General features: G+C 44.7%; 1 protein-coding gene across 1 annotated transcript in view; it reads left to right on the plus strand.

Moving 5' to 3' along the window:
- The first annotated feature begins 117 nt into the window (after window positions 1–117).
- The window catches only part of UBE2V2 (ubiquitin conjugating enzyme E2 V2), an 18,596-nt gene continuing 2,241 nt past the window's right edge, over window positions 118–16,472 (plus strand). Inside the window, exons 1-3 of the mRNA XM_018569881.1 lie at window positions 118–215; window positions 5,841–5,986; window positions 8,931–9,056. Coding sequence (XP_018425383.1) covers window positions 200–215; window positions 5,841–5,986; window positions 8,931–9,056 — 288 coding nt within the window. The 5' untranslated portion in view covers window positions 118–199. The remainder of the gene's footprint in view (window positions 216–5,840; window positions 5,987–8,930; window positions 9,057–16,472) is intronic.

Genomic DNA, 16,472 nt, shown 5'->3' on the forward strand with positions numbered 1-16,472 from the left:
ATTACAGCCCAGATCTTTCATTCATTCATTCATTCATAGACGCGCCGCTCATTCACCAATCCCGCACACTGGGCGGCGGAGAATGAAGAGGGAGCCGCCTGTCTTCTATGACGGAAGTGACGCAGACCAGCCGGGGGAGTAGAACGTGCTGACATCAGGAGTAGTGCGTGGGCTCCTCCGGTCCTGGGCGGCGGAGAAGATGGCGGTGTGCACAGGTTTGTGAGCAGGGGGAATGGTGCAGACAGTGGCGGTGATCACTCGGCATCATGTGATGACCTTTGTGCTTCCATCTTCATCCATCCCTCATATCAGCCTCTCATAGATCCCCGGCTGCCTCCTCTCTGCTCATGGTTGTCAGGGGCCCTGATACACTGCGGGCAGCACATTGTCGGCACAGGTCATCCGCAGCCTATGAAAAATCGTCTCATTTCAATGACAGCCCCGGGGTGCATCAAGCTTGCATCTGATTGGCTGCTGCCAGTTAGGCCAAGCACATGCTGCTCATTGTGTGCAAGTGATACAAGACATATGGGTGACATCCATCACCTATCTAATATTAGATTGACACATTGAATATATTTTTCATCTGCAGCTGGTTAGTGATGGGAGAGAAGACAGACCCTTTTTCATGCATTTCACACATCCTAAGATGAAAACTCAGAGATTTGTCCATTTGTGGCCCTCCTATCGCACTCTCAGACATTCAATAAATAGCACTCCTAATAACTCAATTGGACATTGTTCTGCTGAATTTTGGATGGGTGTTGGTCTTAAAGCAGAACTCGGGAAGTATTTCCTTTTATTATATGGATCATCTAGAAATGTTACCTGTGCCTAAGCATTAGGGATGTGCGTGGGCTTGACTGCCCAACCTTCAGTGACACACCTCCTCCTAATCAGCTGTAGCCAGGGCATTCCCTGCCCCTTCACCACATGTAACAAAGGGGCGGCGAATGCCCTGGCTGCCACTGATTGAGCCAGGAGAGGGGGGTGTCACTGATCATTTTGCACAGGCTTGGGCAACTCGATTCTTACCAAGCAGCACCCAGAAAAATCTTCCTTTTGTAGACCCTTCCTGTGTCTACCACTTGACAGCTGTATATCTACAGTGTGTGATCTGAGGCACTGCTGATTCTGAATGTTAGTCTTAGCGGGCTTGTAATGAGATCTAGTCATGTCACTGCTGTGCTGCTCAATGTTCTTCTTGCTGGAGGTTCTGCCATGAGGAAGTAAAGCCCTGCCTCTACCAAGATGGCCACCTACACACAGAGACCTGCTGTGGGACAGGTTCATAAATCAGTGATGGGGAAAGATCAGCTGTAGGGAGACCACATACAATACTGCCCAGCCCTCTGCCTGTCTTTGGAAACGGCTTTCAGAGTTCAGTTCCTCTTTAAGCAGGGATGGTTAAATTCTGGCCTTCCAGCTGCACTACAAATCCATCTCTTGGAGTCGTGGCTGTGAATCATGCAATGCCTCATGGGATTTGTAGTTTCACAACAGCTGGAGGGCCAGAGTTTGCTCACCTCTGTCTATAAGAATTAACACTTGATGAGTAACAATGATGGCGGTTGAAGGGACTGTGTTGCTACTGAATGAAGTTGCTACATTGTATCTATTTCTCCTTGTTAGAGGGGATTTAAAAAAAAGGGGGGGGGGGGCTGCCTCTTTTCAAATAGCGGGGTATACACGCCCAGTTACATCCAAGAAGCTCCCGGCCGGCCGTGTATACACAGCGGCTGGCCGGGAGGTAGTTAAAGAAAATGCACAGTATTGTTTCTGTGCCGTGCTACGTGTACAAGGAACAAATGATGCACATAAATGGGGTATCTCCATACACCAGGAGTAGGAGATGATGTTATTTTGAGTTGTTTTTTGGGTAATGCGTCATGGTAATGACAAGACATATACAGCTATGTGTCTTGTCACAATTTGAGCCAGTTTTTCTTTTTGACAATAAAAATAATCAGGAGATAGCCACTAACATTTCACCAAATAAAGGCCCGATTTCTCCTGATCCAAATAAATTCTAACCACCTGCTTGCAAAACTGGGTTCAGACATATAGATTTGTTTTTACCTTTATCCTTAAAGGGAAACTAAGATATGTCTGCCTGCAGAGAAAAGATGTAATACTCCATCCAGCTGTCTTCACTGCTGATCTGTTATAGCGGACCTTCACCCAAACAAAGACTGTCTCTTCTGGTTCCTCTGCCCTCCTTACAGATTCGCAAAATATTTCAAGATATTTTTTTTTTAAAAGAAGGTTGCTGCACTTTCCGATTCCTCACCTAAGTAAAAATAATCCCCGGATGTCCCTGTGCCTCCAGGGATTGCCCTGTCACATCGCAGGAGGGAGTGTTTTTCTCTGTGACAGTGGCATGCTGTGAAATTCCATGTATGCGCAGATGTGCCGCAGGTCTCTGCTGGGTCCCAAATTAAAATCTCTGGGGGATGATAAAAGATGGCAGCGTGGGGCAGCAGGAGGCCAATACTACCAGGGTGAAGTTCCTCTTTAAAGAGTAAAACTTGCTGAGGATTCTTCTGCATCCAACACTTCTGGATGTGTCAGGTGTTTGCTTTTTGGTTTCGTCCACTGGTGAAACCCTCAGTTTTCTGTGATTTCGTCCACTGGCGCAAAACCCTCCGCTCTCTGTGGTTTCCTCCACTGGCGCAAAACCCTCCGCTCTCTGTGGTTTCCTCCACTGGCGCAAAACCCTCCGCTCTCTGTGGTTTCCTCCACTGGCGCAAAACCCTCCGCTCTCACTGCCACACACACACTGTGGTTTTATCCACTGGTGAAACCTTCTGCTCTCTGTGGTTTCATCCACTTGCCCCCCTCTCACTCTTTGAATTTGCCCCCTGTGTCCTCCTCTGTGGTTTCCTCCACTGGCGCAAAACCCTCCGCTCTCTCACTGCCCCGCACACACTCTGTGGTTTTATCCACTGGCGAAACCTTCCGTACCTTGTGTTTCATCCACTGTCTTTTCTCATGAACTCTCTGTGGTTTCGTTAACCGCCCCCCCAACCTCTGTGGTTTTGTCCACTGCCTACGCCCCCCCACACACATCACGACAGGAAACAAAAGAGACTTTAGGGCCGGTGGATTCAGCTTTTGTGTAAAATTACTTTTTCATATAAAAATAAAACTCTTTTTAAATAAAAGTTAGAATAAAGAAGAGGGAATAAAAGCTGTATCGGCTATCCCATTGTTTATTGTGGATCTTTTCATTCAAATAAAACTAAGTGCAAATTGTTTGATATCTGTCCAATAAAATTGGACGGCATTGCTCACATCCACTGGTTCTCCAATGCGATTATCTATCATGGTAGAGGTTTCACTTCACTGTAATGTGCAGGTGTGAAAAGGAGGTACACTTGTGCCGCATCCTATAACTGTCTTCTTACACGTCTACATTTCCTGTTCTACAGGGAGACTATCTGCTGTACTTTGTGCTCCTGTCTTGTGAGGCTCTATTGTTTGGCTATATATAGTGTAGCAATTAGCTCTATGTAATTCCTTAAAGGAGTTGTCTTTATTTATAACAAATTGTGCAAGACTATAAATAGTTTATAAGATAATCACTTCTCATATCTAGGCAATCGTCTCAATACTCGCGTTTATAAGTGGATCCAATGCAGTCTGCTGCATCAAATGTGTTCAAAAAGGATCATTATAGTTTATGCTGAGAACTTGCTTATTTCTGTGATCTCTGTTTCACAAAGACAATGTACATAAATCATTTATTTTTCAGTTATGGATAGAGTGGGGAAGGGTAAGAAGGAACCCATGTCAGGTGTTACTGCTATCTGGGACTGAAAAATGTAAAGCTGCATCGCACCCCAATGTGGCGGTAGACCGGGCCCAATAAAATGTAATTAACGTCCTAACTAAAGTCATAAGGAAAAAAAAGTAAATAGTGGAATGCATCGGGATCGGCATATCAGCACTGTGCCTGTCAAAGCACACAGGCAGTCGTACAATTAATGCGGCTTGCTGGTGTGAATGGGCCCTTAATTAGGATTCCACATTCACCAGAGTAAACTCCTTGACCAAAGTGCTAACTACAGTGCTGTTGACCATTCTACTCCTAGCAATAATGCAGCTTGCTGGGGGTAATCAATAGCAGAAGAATAGTACTGCGGTGTAAATATAAAAAATTAACTGCGCCAATAAGCAAGCTAACAGCTACAAGGCACTGGAATGTACACTTAGGCCCCATTCACACTGAGCGACATGAAAATCGCGCGATTTTGAGCGATATTGCGACTTTTTCCTATTGGGCTGTATGCAATCAGGAGCAATATCGCTCGAAAAAAGGGTCATGTAGGAGCGACAAGCTACCTGCGACGAGCTACAAGCGATATTGAGCGACGAGATGTGAACAGCTCCATTGAAATGGATTGGAGAAGCTACATAGAGCGATATCGCGTGGAAATATGAGCGATATCGCTGCAAAAATCGCTCGATAAATCGCTCAGTGTGAATGGGGCCTTACTGGGAGTGTGTATACGTGAAAAATTAATAACTAGATGTGCCGAGCTACTACTACGGTGTGTTTCTCTTCTCCTAGGAGACCGAATCTGAGTAGGTGTGTCAGTGGACAGGTACATTATGCCTTTGGACACTTAGGGGATTATTTATAAAGAAAAATAGCATAGCTATTTGTCCAGGATCATAGGAGGTAAATGTAACCATTGACACTAAGGGGATCCCTGTGGTAGCAATGGTTACATTTATTTGTTAATTTCCTCCAGCATTCTCTAGAATTGTTACATTGCATCTCCTGTTACTAAGATGTTTTATTTTTCATCTTTGGCTCCATCTAGTGGCCATCATGCAGTATTTTCTTGAATAACTACTGAATCAAGAACATTCCACCAGAAGAGAAAATACCATAAGAACATTCAATTGTGCCCCATTCTCACAACACCTACCGTATTTTGCGCTCCATAAGGCGCACCGGACCATAGGACGCAGACGGGTTCTGTGACAGTTGCTGTGACAGAAGCTGCAGTTAGTGACAGCTGAGACAGGTGGCTCTGTGATTACAGTGCCACGGTGATCACACAGAGCAGACGGAGAACCAACGTTCTTCGTCTGCTCTATGGTGAGGTCCTATCCCGTGGTCACTGGTCCCCCAGAGGAGTGGGGGACCCCCCAAAAACCAGGGGGGGAAAACTGCATGTTCCGGCCGTCGGAAAATAGGGATTCGCTCCATAAGACGCACACACATTTTCCCCTCCTTTTGGGGGACAAAATGTGCGTCTTATGGAGTGAAAAATACGGTAATTGTTTTGCACAGAATGAATGTACATGCAGTTTTCTCTGGATGAATAGCTATGCAATTTCTTTATGGATAGACCCCTTAGGCTGGATTTGCATACTTGCAATTGCGTGCATTAAAACACCATTTCAAAAGTATATATGTGTGCCGTGATGCACAACCATTCGTTCTGAATGTCACCCCAACCCGCAAATACAGTAACTGTGGTGTACTGTGGTGCACCAATGATGTAGTGCACCACAGTACACGAATGTTAGTGCAGTTGGGGTGTGTTGACAGCCCTTTCAAACTAAATGGCCTTCCGCAAAGCATGAAGCCACGTGCATTGGCAAACTCAAATGTGTGAAATGGGCCCGTAACAAAATCAGGCATAGAGCAGTCCCTGCTCCGGTGTATAGGTGAACGGATTTTTTTTCTGTGCTGCAGATTAACAAAGGTGCTGAGATTGCAATGGTTAAACTTTCTGAAATGCATCTGTAAAGCTAGTAAAACATATATAGCAATGTTTTTATATCGGAGGCTGCCATTATGCTTTAACTTTTCTTGTTCTCAGTCACAGTTCCTCGCAATTTCCAATTACTGGATGAACTTGAAGACGGGCAGAAGGGTGTCGGAGATGGTACAGTCAGCTGGGGCCTTGAAAATGATGAAGATATGACTCTTGCTAGATGGACAGGAATGATCATTGGACCCCCAAGAGTGAGCTGCCAACTGCTTTCCATAGCGGTTCCTTTTTTCTTTTCCTACGTTAAAATGCTTTGATTAAATTAGATCCTCAGACAAAACATTCTTTTTTTTTAAGTGTGTGTATGTGTATGTGCAGGGGTGTGGAATCCCCGATCCTCTGGTGGACCTGTCACCACGGCACGGGAGCTCACCATAGAGCCCGCAAGGGCCAAATCTGGCCCGATCTCTTCTACCCCCCCAGCTATAAACTTTCTGCAAACAGTCCTTACCCCGTACTGTCAAGCGCATTCCTGCCCTATGCATTTTGAATTTTACTGGCAAATTGCAAGCACTCATTGGTCAGCGTGGTCAAGTGATTGGCCGGGAAGCCAGCTCCTTGCCGATTGGCCGCCAATCAGCACCGAGCCTTCTTCCCGGCCAATCAGGTCATTACGTTGGCATGGAGCAGGCCTCCCAGCCATTCACAATCAAGCCGGCCAAACAACATGGAGTCGGCTTCCCTGGCAGTCAGGAAGCCAGGTAGCATCTCATTACCCGCTGCCTAGCTTCCTGATTGCCCGGGAAGCCTGCTCCATGCCAACGGGTGAGTACTGAAAGCAAAATATTGGTACTCGATACCCAAAAACTGGTATTGGGCCATCCCTAGTTTTAAACTTTTAAAACTTTTTTTGTTGTATTGGGACAAGTAGATTGTCATGAAGGACAAGTAGATTTGACCCCCGCTTTAGCCCTTGGACAAGTAGTTTTTTCAAAAATGTCCACACCTCTGATGTGTATGTATGTATGTATGTATGTATGTATGTATGTATGTATGTATATATTTCACACACACCCATCCATACACACTTATTCGCTATGTCCCTGTGGAGATGATGTCTTACTTCCTGTTGTCACTTGAACAAGAAATGGAGATAAATCTCTCCAACACTGCAAGTGGTGTCAGTCGCACACCATACAGCAAGCTATCCTTCGGTTAAGGTTCAAAAAAGAAAGATAGAAGCTGATTGCTCCAGATTCTGTCTGCTCCACTTTTCATAAATTTGCGTCATTGTGTGGCGGAGCATTCACAAGTCCGTTTCCATTCTTGCAATAGGAAACATGGGTGAGTTCACATTGCTGTGACTGCAATGCTTTTCTTTGTGATGTGGCACCTTTTGACTCAGCATGTTGAGTTTGGCAGGCTGAGCCGCCTGTAAAACTCACCCAATGAAGTCAATGGGACCACGGCTCAATGACATGCCAAGCATTTAGCTTCTAACGGCTTTTCAGAGGTGGCTAAAGTCTGCTGCCCATGTGAACCAAGCCAAACAATGCTTGGCAGTCAGTGCTGATGGGAGCATAGACTAAATTGTCACACCGAAATTATGTAACAAGTGTTGAATGCTCATGGATAATGTTTTTGTTTTGAACAAGTCCAAATAACCTTTTGAACTCCAAAGTCTGATGACTATTGAAAAGACCAGGTTGAATATTTTTCTGACTCTTTGCTGTGTGCTACGATAAAGTCAGTGCTGCGTTCACACCTACTATAATTTATGATCACGTACTCAAGGGTGTATTTGTTGGATTTGTGTAGGGTCATTTCCTAATGATATAAAGGAAGTCACCAGCACACCAAGCTGTTGTATTCAACAAATGTTAATTTTAATGACAACCAATGTAATTCCATAGTAAGTACTTTCTGGGCTGCGCAGGGTCCCCGTCATCAGGCTCAGAATGACCCTACGAGGCCCCGAAAGTACTTCAGTATTTCACGGTGCCACCGTGGTTACTGCAATTACCCTTTTGCATAAATCCAGTAAGGAGAGCAGCAGGATACCTTTTAATTTTTGCATGTTGGGTCATTTCCTTTGAACAATTACTGATATGAAGTAGGCACAGTACAGTGTCATGGTAAATGGTTACACAGGTCTGTATAAGGGAGAATAAAATCATTCACAATAAATTAATTGACATCGAATTGAAGTTAGAGGCATTCAGCAATCCCAATAGATATGGATATAAATGAGACAGTGAACTGTGTGAAAGGTCCCTTCATGAACTACGTGTAATTTTGCAACTATTTGGGATAATGGTTCGGTCCCTCACTTTGTAATAAATTGAGAGTTTGGTTCCAAATACTGAGAACCATGGGTAGCCCTCCAGATGACATAGTTCCTTTTTATATTGTTGTCACCTCCAGCAGCTGTCAAGGGTCATTAGGAACATCGTATGGATGTCTACTGAACATCTCTACCAATAAGTCAGGATGTTTTAGTTTTTTGTGGGTAACTTTTGGGATAGTCCTTGCTATCCAGTGTGTTTTGGCTGTCTTTGCCATTCCTGGGTGCATTATAACCAGACCGAGGCAGGAGAATATCTAAGGGACACAATGGTCAACAGAAACCAGACAATTATAAAGCATAGCAATGTGCTTCACAAATTTGCTCTGTGCTCCACTGGCTTCAGGCCTCCGAAATAATAAAAAACGAATGCACGGCCTTTGTGGGGGGGGGCAGGAGGAGAGGCCAGTCATGTGTCTTGACCGCCTATAATCATGGCGCACTCTATTTATTTTCAGGTGAGTATGACTCTTGTCCCTCTAGACAAATTTCCACTCGCTTTCTGTTCCTGTGAAAACATTTTAAGAGGGACACAGACCGCAATAAAAAGTATAAGTTTTCCCACTCCGTTGAAGTAAAGTGTCATTTTTTTTGCAGTTGTGTCCACTCACTTTCTCTCCCGGTGGTAAATTATCCCGGGGTAGAGAAGGGAAAGAAAATCTCCCCTGAAGGGACACAGACTGGGCAGAGTCTGACACTTTCCCACTCTTTTCAGAGAAGAAAAATGGTACTGAAATTCCACTTTCTATAAGATGAATTCTACAGTAGCCAGCAGATTCTCGCAACTGAGTCCGAGCTATATTGCTATGCATTTGTTTACATTGGAGATCTTTTTTCCCTTTTTTTATTTTCAGACAAATTATGAAAATAGAATATACAGCTTGAAAATAGAATGTGGAGCTAAATACCCAGAAGCCCCTCCTACAGTTAGATTTGTAACAAAAATAAACATGAATGGAATCAATAACTGCAATGGCATGGTAAGTAGGACATAATACAATATTCTGGCTTTTTCTTTGGCCTTAAAGTGACTGTTGCCTTTTTATAAAATGACAAATAAAAAATACCCTGCAAGTAAATTCTTTGGTTCCATCCACCAGCCCCTACTGTGTGCTGTAGTGACGCAGGGGCTGACCAATGGAATTACAGTGTGTGGTGGGGAATGCAGGCATCCAAAAGTGAGGTGGGTGTGAAGATTCTGCCGATGGCAGGTAATTGGGGTATTTTGCAGGGTATTTTGTATTTTTAAAAAGGATTTCTCTAATAATGCTGAACTTTAGGATGCTACATGTTTGCTTTACAAATGTTGGAAGGGTTGCTTTGGTTGAAGCAAGACACAGATTTATGTAGATGTTTCACCAATTTATATATAAAAATAAATGATTTGTAGATCTGGTCTCTGTAGGCTACTTCTCAGTATAGTTAATGCATATATAAATAAAAGCTAGATGTTCCTCATACCTAGTTGATGCCAGAAACCATAGAATGAAGATTTCTGTAAATCAGAAAACCTTCACGCCAGTGTCAGGACACATACAAACAAAAATATGTATTTTAACATAAGTCTTATACCCACAGGCATAAAGGCTAATTCCACCTTTTAGGACAATGTTTCACATAACACCTATATTTAGGGTGTAACATGACACATGGTCAAAGTCTGCATCCCCCCACCTCCAAACTCCTCCAACCTTACTGAACTGAGGGGTTCTTCCCATAGCATCTTTCACCAAGGAAGAAAAACTTGTAGCTCTCAATGGAGCACAATTTATAGTGACATTACTACACTTGTAGTCCAGTCATACCTTCCTTCAGCCCAATACCTGAAGGTCCATACCTTGGTACAGAACTGAGTTGGGAGAATAGTCTGCATAAGACTGTGCATTGCACCTGCAATCCACTGATTACAGTTGCAATGCTTTGTAAGCTCCAATGCCAAAAAAATAAATGCCCAATTTTGTTTAATCAATGTGAATGCACTTTATTTTTTGCAAAAGGTGGAATTGGTTTGTAAACTTGTAGGAACAGTGTGTAAAGGAAGCTTTTACAAAGCACGTGCAAATCTTTCAGCCAGCTTCAATATAAAGGCTTAGTGGATAGCACGTCTGGCTTGCAGCACTGGGGTCCTTATTTCCAATCCTGGTTGGGACACTAATCTGCAATGAGATTGCATGTTCTCGCTGGTTGCATGGGTTTCCTCCCACACTCCAAAGACATGGAGGTTAATCGGCTTCTGTCTAAATTGGCCCTAGTATGTGTGTGCGTTTATGTATGCATGTGAGATAGGGAACTTAGATTGTAAGCTCCTTTAAAGGCAGGGACTGATGTGAATGTGTAGTATGTAAAGTGCTGAATAAAATTGTCAGCGTTATATAAATTCCTGTTATAATAAGCCTTCTGCTATGGTGCGTAGATGTTAAACACAGATCTAAATAGGAACACAGGCTTTCACGTCAAACAAGTTGCTAGCAGGCTTCAGTAAGCTTCAGAACTTCTCGAAACTTGATTAACGCTTTCTGAAGACTGCTAGCAACTTGTAAAGTGATAACCAGGTCTCCAGTTTTTAGATCTGTGTTTTAATGTCTTCAAATTGGAGCTGAAGGTTTCTTTAAAAGCTTTAGCCAAGCTTTCCTGCTTGCTGGTAGGTATGCAAAACTTACCTGTACACACTGCTCTCGTACAAGGACTTAAAGAAAAGGCACACAACAAAACATTGTTTACAAACATGCCTGATTTGCCTGCATGTGTTGACCCTTTTACTGCCACTAATTGACCCCTAATATCACCTTAAAGAGCACCTGTCACCACTAGTATGCTATCACATAGGGAGCTTATATACCCCGCTATGTGATGGCAATTAAGTAAAGAAAACAAAGTTTAAATAAATGTAAACATAAAAAAATATACATTTTTAAAAGTGCTCTGCCCCTGCAAGCACACGCATATTAATGTAAACATGTGTCTGTGTGCCTACGTATGAAAACGTCGATTGCGCAATAGTTCCAGGGCCATCTATAAACTGATGACCTGTATGGGCTTTTAAACCTTTGTCTATGGACAATTTGGGGTACCGTATTTTGTCGCCGTTTCACGGATGAATGCAATTTTTAACCTGGGCATGTTGGGTATCCTATTTACTCATCCTCCGCTCTTATATTTTACAAAAAAAAAAATTATTTCTCTCCCGTTCATTGAAGGACACAGGCAACAGATCGTAGATCCTGAATGGTAGGGTAATATCGCCACCTGCAGGAGAAGGACGCTAGGCACAAAACTAAAGACCAATTACAGCCTAGGGGTGGCCCACTTCTCCATCTGCAGAATCCTTGTGTTCCTGCAGCGCGGGGTGGCTCAGGGGCTGGCCTTGAGTACTGTGAAGGGCCAAATCTCTGCCTTGGTGGTGCTTTTCCGGCGGCCTTTGGCGTCTAATACTCTGGTTCGCACCTTTGTTCAGGGGGTGACGCGCATTGCTCCCCCTGTCCGCGCGCCTTTGGCTCCGTGGGATTTGAATCTCGTACTTTCAGTGTTGCAGGAATCCCCGTTTGAGCCTCTTCAGGAGATTCTGCTTATATCTTTGTCACAAAGTGGCCTTTTTGGTGGCCATTACTTCCGTTCAGCGGGTGTCGGAGTTGGCTGCCTTGTCCTGCAAGTCCCCATTGCTGGTTTTGCATCGGGACAAGGCGGTTCTCCGTCCTCGGCCGGCGTTCCTGCCGTAGGTTGTGTCGGCATTCCATCTGAATGAGGACATTGGCTTACTTTCCCTGTGTCCAAAGCCGGTTCATAGGAAGGAGCGTGCGCTCCACTGTTTGGATGTGGTTCGCGCTCTTCGTGTTTATTTGGAAGCTACGGCTTCTTTCCGCGGGACCGACTTCCTGTTCGTGCTCACGGAGGGTCCTCATAAGGGTTGGGCCGCGTCGACGGCTACCATCTCTAGGTGGATACGTACGGTTGTGACTCAGGCATACGCCGTTAAGGGCGTGAGCCTCCATTTCCTGTCACTGCCCATTCTACTAGGGCTGTTGGGGCTTCCTGGGCTTTCCGCCACGGGGCCTCTGTTTCTCAGGTTTGTAAGGCCGCTACTTGGTCTTCTGTTCACACCTTTGTTAAGTTCTACAAGGTGGACGTGTTAGCATTGACAGATGCTGGTTTGGGGCGCAAAGTGTTGCAGGCGGCGCTTTGAGGGGTCTTTTGGGTGTTTTGTTGTTGCCCATCCCTCAGTGTGTTACTGCTTGGTGACGTCCCTACCATTCAGGATCTACGATCTGTTGCCTGTGTCCTTCAATGAACGGGAGAGAAAATAGGATTTTTGTACTCACCGTAAAATCCTTTTCTCTCCGTTCATTGAAGGACACAGGCCCCGCCCTCTTTATGGGGTGTACACTCCTAACTGCTTGTTACTAAACTGGAGACTTGTCAGCAGGTGGGGGGTTTGGCCACCGGCAGGGGCCGCCCCTAGGCTGTAATTGGTCTTTAGTTTTGTGCCTAGCGTCCTTCTCCTGCAGGTGGCGATATTACCCTACCATTCAGGATCTACGATCTGTTGCCTGTGTCCTTCAATGAACGGAGAGAAAAGGATTTTACGGTGAGTACAAAATCCTATTTTTCGTTAGCGATAGTATGTACAAATTTTTGTTATGAACAAATTTTCGTAGCAGCAAAGTGACATTAGACAAAAGAAAAAAAAAACATTTTTTTTTACAGTCTGCAGAAGAAAAAAAAAGCGTGAGGTTACCCCCCAATTGATACCAGACTTTTGACTTTTGGGGGAACCCCACACACTTTTATTTTTAACTTGGGGGTGGGGGGGGTCTCTCCTATCATTCCTACCAGACCTAAAGGGTCGGGTATGAATTGGAGGGAACCTCACGCTTTTTTTTCCCCCTCTTCTGCAGACTAAAAAAAAAATTCTAATGTCACTTTGCTGCAACGAAATTTCATCCAACAAACAAAATTTAGTCCAGACTACCGCTAACGAATTTCGTCATCGGAAATTCAGATTTGTTTGAATTTTGATTTGCAATTAAACAAATCGCACCTGTCTACTAGCTGATGTCATTGAGAAAATGTAATCGATACCATATTTGGTCGAAGATGTCAGGCAGGTTCCCTGGCTTTTCTGTTTTCATTCCAGCAACACTGGAAAAATCTCAGTTGTGGTGAGTGAATGACAGGAGCAGAATTTGTCATGCTCAATCATTGTGTTTTTCTTAGTGGGTTATAAGGGCATTGTAATTGATGATGAATCTATGATAGTGCACAACAATCAAATATAATATCAACTTGTCTTCAAATGATAGCAAATGTGCTTCCAAATTGGGTGTGTTCATGTGTGCTGTCAGCAGAGCCCAGGATACATGTGTGGGGGTAGCAGGTAGGGGAGGCTAGCATGCTGTTGGTCTTCTGGAAGTGATCAGTATGCAGATCAATATATAACGGAAAATTTAATCATACTCACCGTAATTTTCTTTTCCTGGTTATACTCCATGGCAGCGCTGACAATTGGGTTTAGATCCAATTACCCCTAGTTGACAGGAACAAAAGGGTTAAAGTAAGACATAACCCCCTGCATAAAAGCCCCTCCTCCTGCCGACCTCCCCTAGGGTGGGAGCTCAGCGCCGCAATGGAGTATAACCAGGAAAAGAAAATTACGGTGAGTATGATTAAATTTTCCTGGCCATATCCATGGCAGCGCTGACAATTGGGGATTACCCAAGCCAAAAAGTAAGGGCGAGAACACAACTCCACAGAAACAATATAATTCAATCAAATGTATTACTCGACCTCATGACGAGAAAGCAAAACACTTCTACCAAACTGGTCATTAACTGCGGCTCTGACATCCAGTCTATAATGCTTAATAAAGGTATATTTGGACGCCCACGTAGCCGCTCTACAGATATGATCTGCCGAAATCCCGGATGCTGCTGCCCATGAGGCGGACATGCCTCTCGTGGAGTGAGCCCTGATGACATCCGGGGAGACACTCCTGCCGTTTGATAGGCACTGATGATGGTGCCCACGATCCATCTGCTTAAAGTAGTTTTGGCTGCAGCCAAACCTTTCTTTGCCCCTGCCGGGATGACAAACAGCCTGTCGGACTTCCTACAGTCTTTACACCTGTCCACATAGATTCTCAGACATCTGATTAAGTCCAAACAGCCATCTCTCCCTGCTGAGTTGAGAGCAGGCAAAATGATATCTTGATCCACGTGAAATTTGGTAGGAACTTTTGGTAGGAACCCAGGCACAGTCCTCAGCACTACCCTATCTTCATGAAACATGAGGAAAGGTTGATCAGAACCACAGGCTTGTAATTCCGAAAACTCTCCTACCAGAAGCTAAAGCTACTAAGAAAACAGTCTTATAAGATAACAGCTGCATAGAATTTGAAGCTAATGGCTCAAAAGGAGGTCCAGAGAGAACCCCCAACACGAGAGGAAGATCCCAGGATGGAAAAAGAGACCTAGCAAGAGGATTGACTTTACTCACAGCTTTCAGATATCTCGAGACGTTCTGGTTCTGAGTCCATCTGACCCCAGTGATAACTGATATAGCGGATACTTGCACCTTGAGGGAACTGAAGCTCATCCCTTTATCCAGACCTGGTTGCTGGAACTCCAAGAGGGATCTAGAAGAGGGCTGAGAAAGGTCCACGTTGCTATTTTAAGCCCACATGGAAAAAACATTCCATAATACACTGAGGAAGTGGACCTCTTCCTGGACTTCAAGAGCGTATCAATGACTCCTTGGGAGAAACCTGCCTTTCTCAACCTCTCCCTTTCAACAGCCATGCCATCAGACAGAGACGCTGTGGATTTGGATGCTGGATCGACCCTTGATAAAGAAGACCCGGCGCTTCTCCCTCTGTACCCTTTGGAGCACCAAAATGATAATGGCAAAGGGGGGAAAAACATACGCCAGTTCGTAATTCCATGGATGTGAAAGAACGTCTTGGCCTTCTGCCATGCGATCGAATCCCCTCGACAAAAAACTGCTGACTTGGCAGTTCCTGTAGGAAGCAATTAAGTGCACCTATGGATTGTCCCATTTCCACCTCAGGTTGTTGAAGATTTGCTTTGAGAGAGACCATTCGGTGGGATCAATCTGATTCCTTGCCAAATAGTCCGCTACCTGATTCTCCGGACCCGTGCCTTGCACATTCTGTACCGCCCATATCATGAGAGGAACTACTGTTCGCATCATGCTGCAACTTCTTGTGCCCCCTTGGTGGTTGATGTATGATACCACTGTTGCATTGTCCGCCATTATTCGAACCCATTTAAATCGTATCTGGTTTTGGAAATGGCAGAGCGCCAGGAACATTGCTTGCAACTCCAACAGATTGGACGTTTCGATTCGTCTCGCCATCTCCCAGTCCACACTCCCTGTGTGTATTGGCTGTCCAAGTGGGCTCCGCCCTGAACGGCTGGCGTCTGTCATAATGGTAACCCATGGAATGCTCTCCAATGGGTACCCTTCTCGTAAGTTCCCTTCTTGGGACCACCATCTGCAATAATTGAATTGAAAATGTCTGTGATCGACACAAAACCTTAGGAATTTCTGCTGATGCTGGGCAATGGGAAAATGGAAGTACACATCCTTCAGATCTATGGACACCATCTACATATCTGGTCGGACCACTTGTATTATTGTCCGGAGGAACTCCATTCTGAACTACCTGACTTGTATAAACCTGTTGAGCTGGTGCAAGTCCAGAACAGGCCTCCAACGCCCTGTTGATTTGGGAGTTAGAAATAAGTAGGAATAGAATCCCTGGAACTGTTGACACCTGGGCACCTCCGATATGACATTTTGGAACACAAGGGAACATACATAGTTCAGCATAGCCTGCCTTTTCAGGGAATCCCTGGGAAGTTTGGTCACTAAGAACCTGCCTTTTGGTGGAAAGGCTCGGAACTCCAGTTTGTATCCCTTGGTGATTACGTTCAGCACCCAAGCGTCTGATATCGTATCCATCCAGACAGAAGCGTAACTAGAACCTTCAGGGCCCCAGTGCAAGAAACCATGAAGGGCCCCCCCACCCCAACCCCACGGCACTGCATGGCATTTATTTACAAAGTATTCCTTTGTAATGGTTAATTGTGGCCGTTAATAATATGCCATCCATGGCAGTAAATGATGGATGGAATATTATTAACGGTCACAATTAACAATTTAAGCTAAATGCTTTGTAAATGAATCCCAAATTCCATCAATTATACCCCTTGTACCCCTACCCATTCACTAACCCTTTAGTGAATGGGTAGGGGTACAAGTACCCTTACTAATTCACATGGGGGGCGGCATCTGGGTGCCCCCCTTGTCCCCATCGGCATGGGGACACACTCCCAATGCCGAGGGCAAATGGCCTGATAAGGCGCAGGGAGGGGGGGGGG

Source organism: Nanorana parkeri, unplaced genomic scaffold (genome assembly GCF_000935625.1).
Source record: "Nanorana parkeri isolate BGI_ZX_2015 unplaced genomic scaffold, ASM93562v1 scaffold1416, whole genome shotgun sequence".
NCBI classification, from domain to species: Eukaryota; Metazoa; Chordata; class Amphibia; order Anura; family Dicroglossidae; genus Nanorana; species Nanorana parkeri.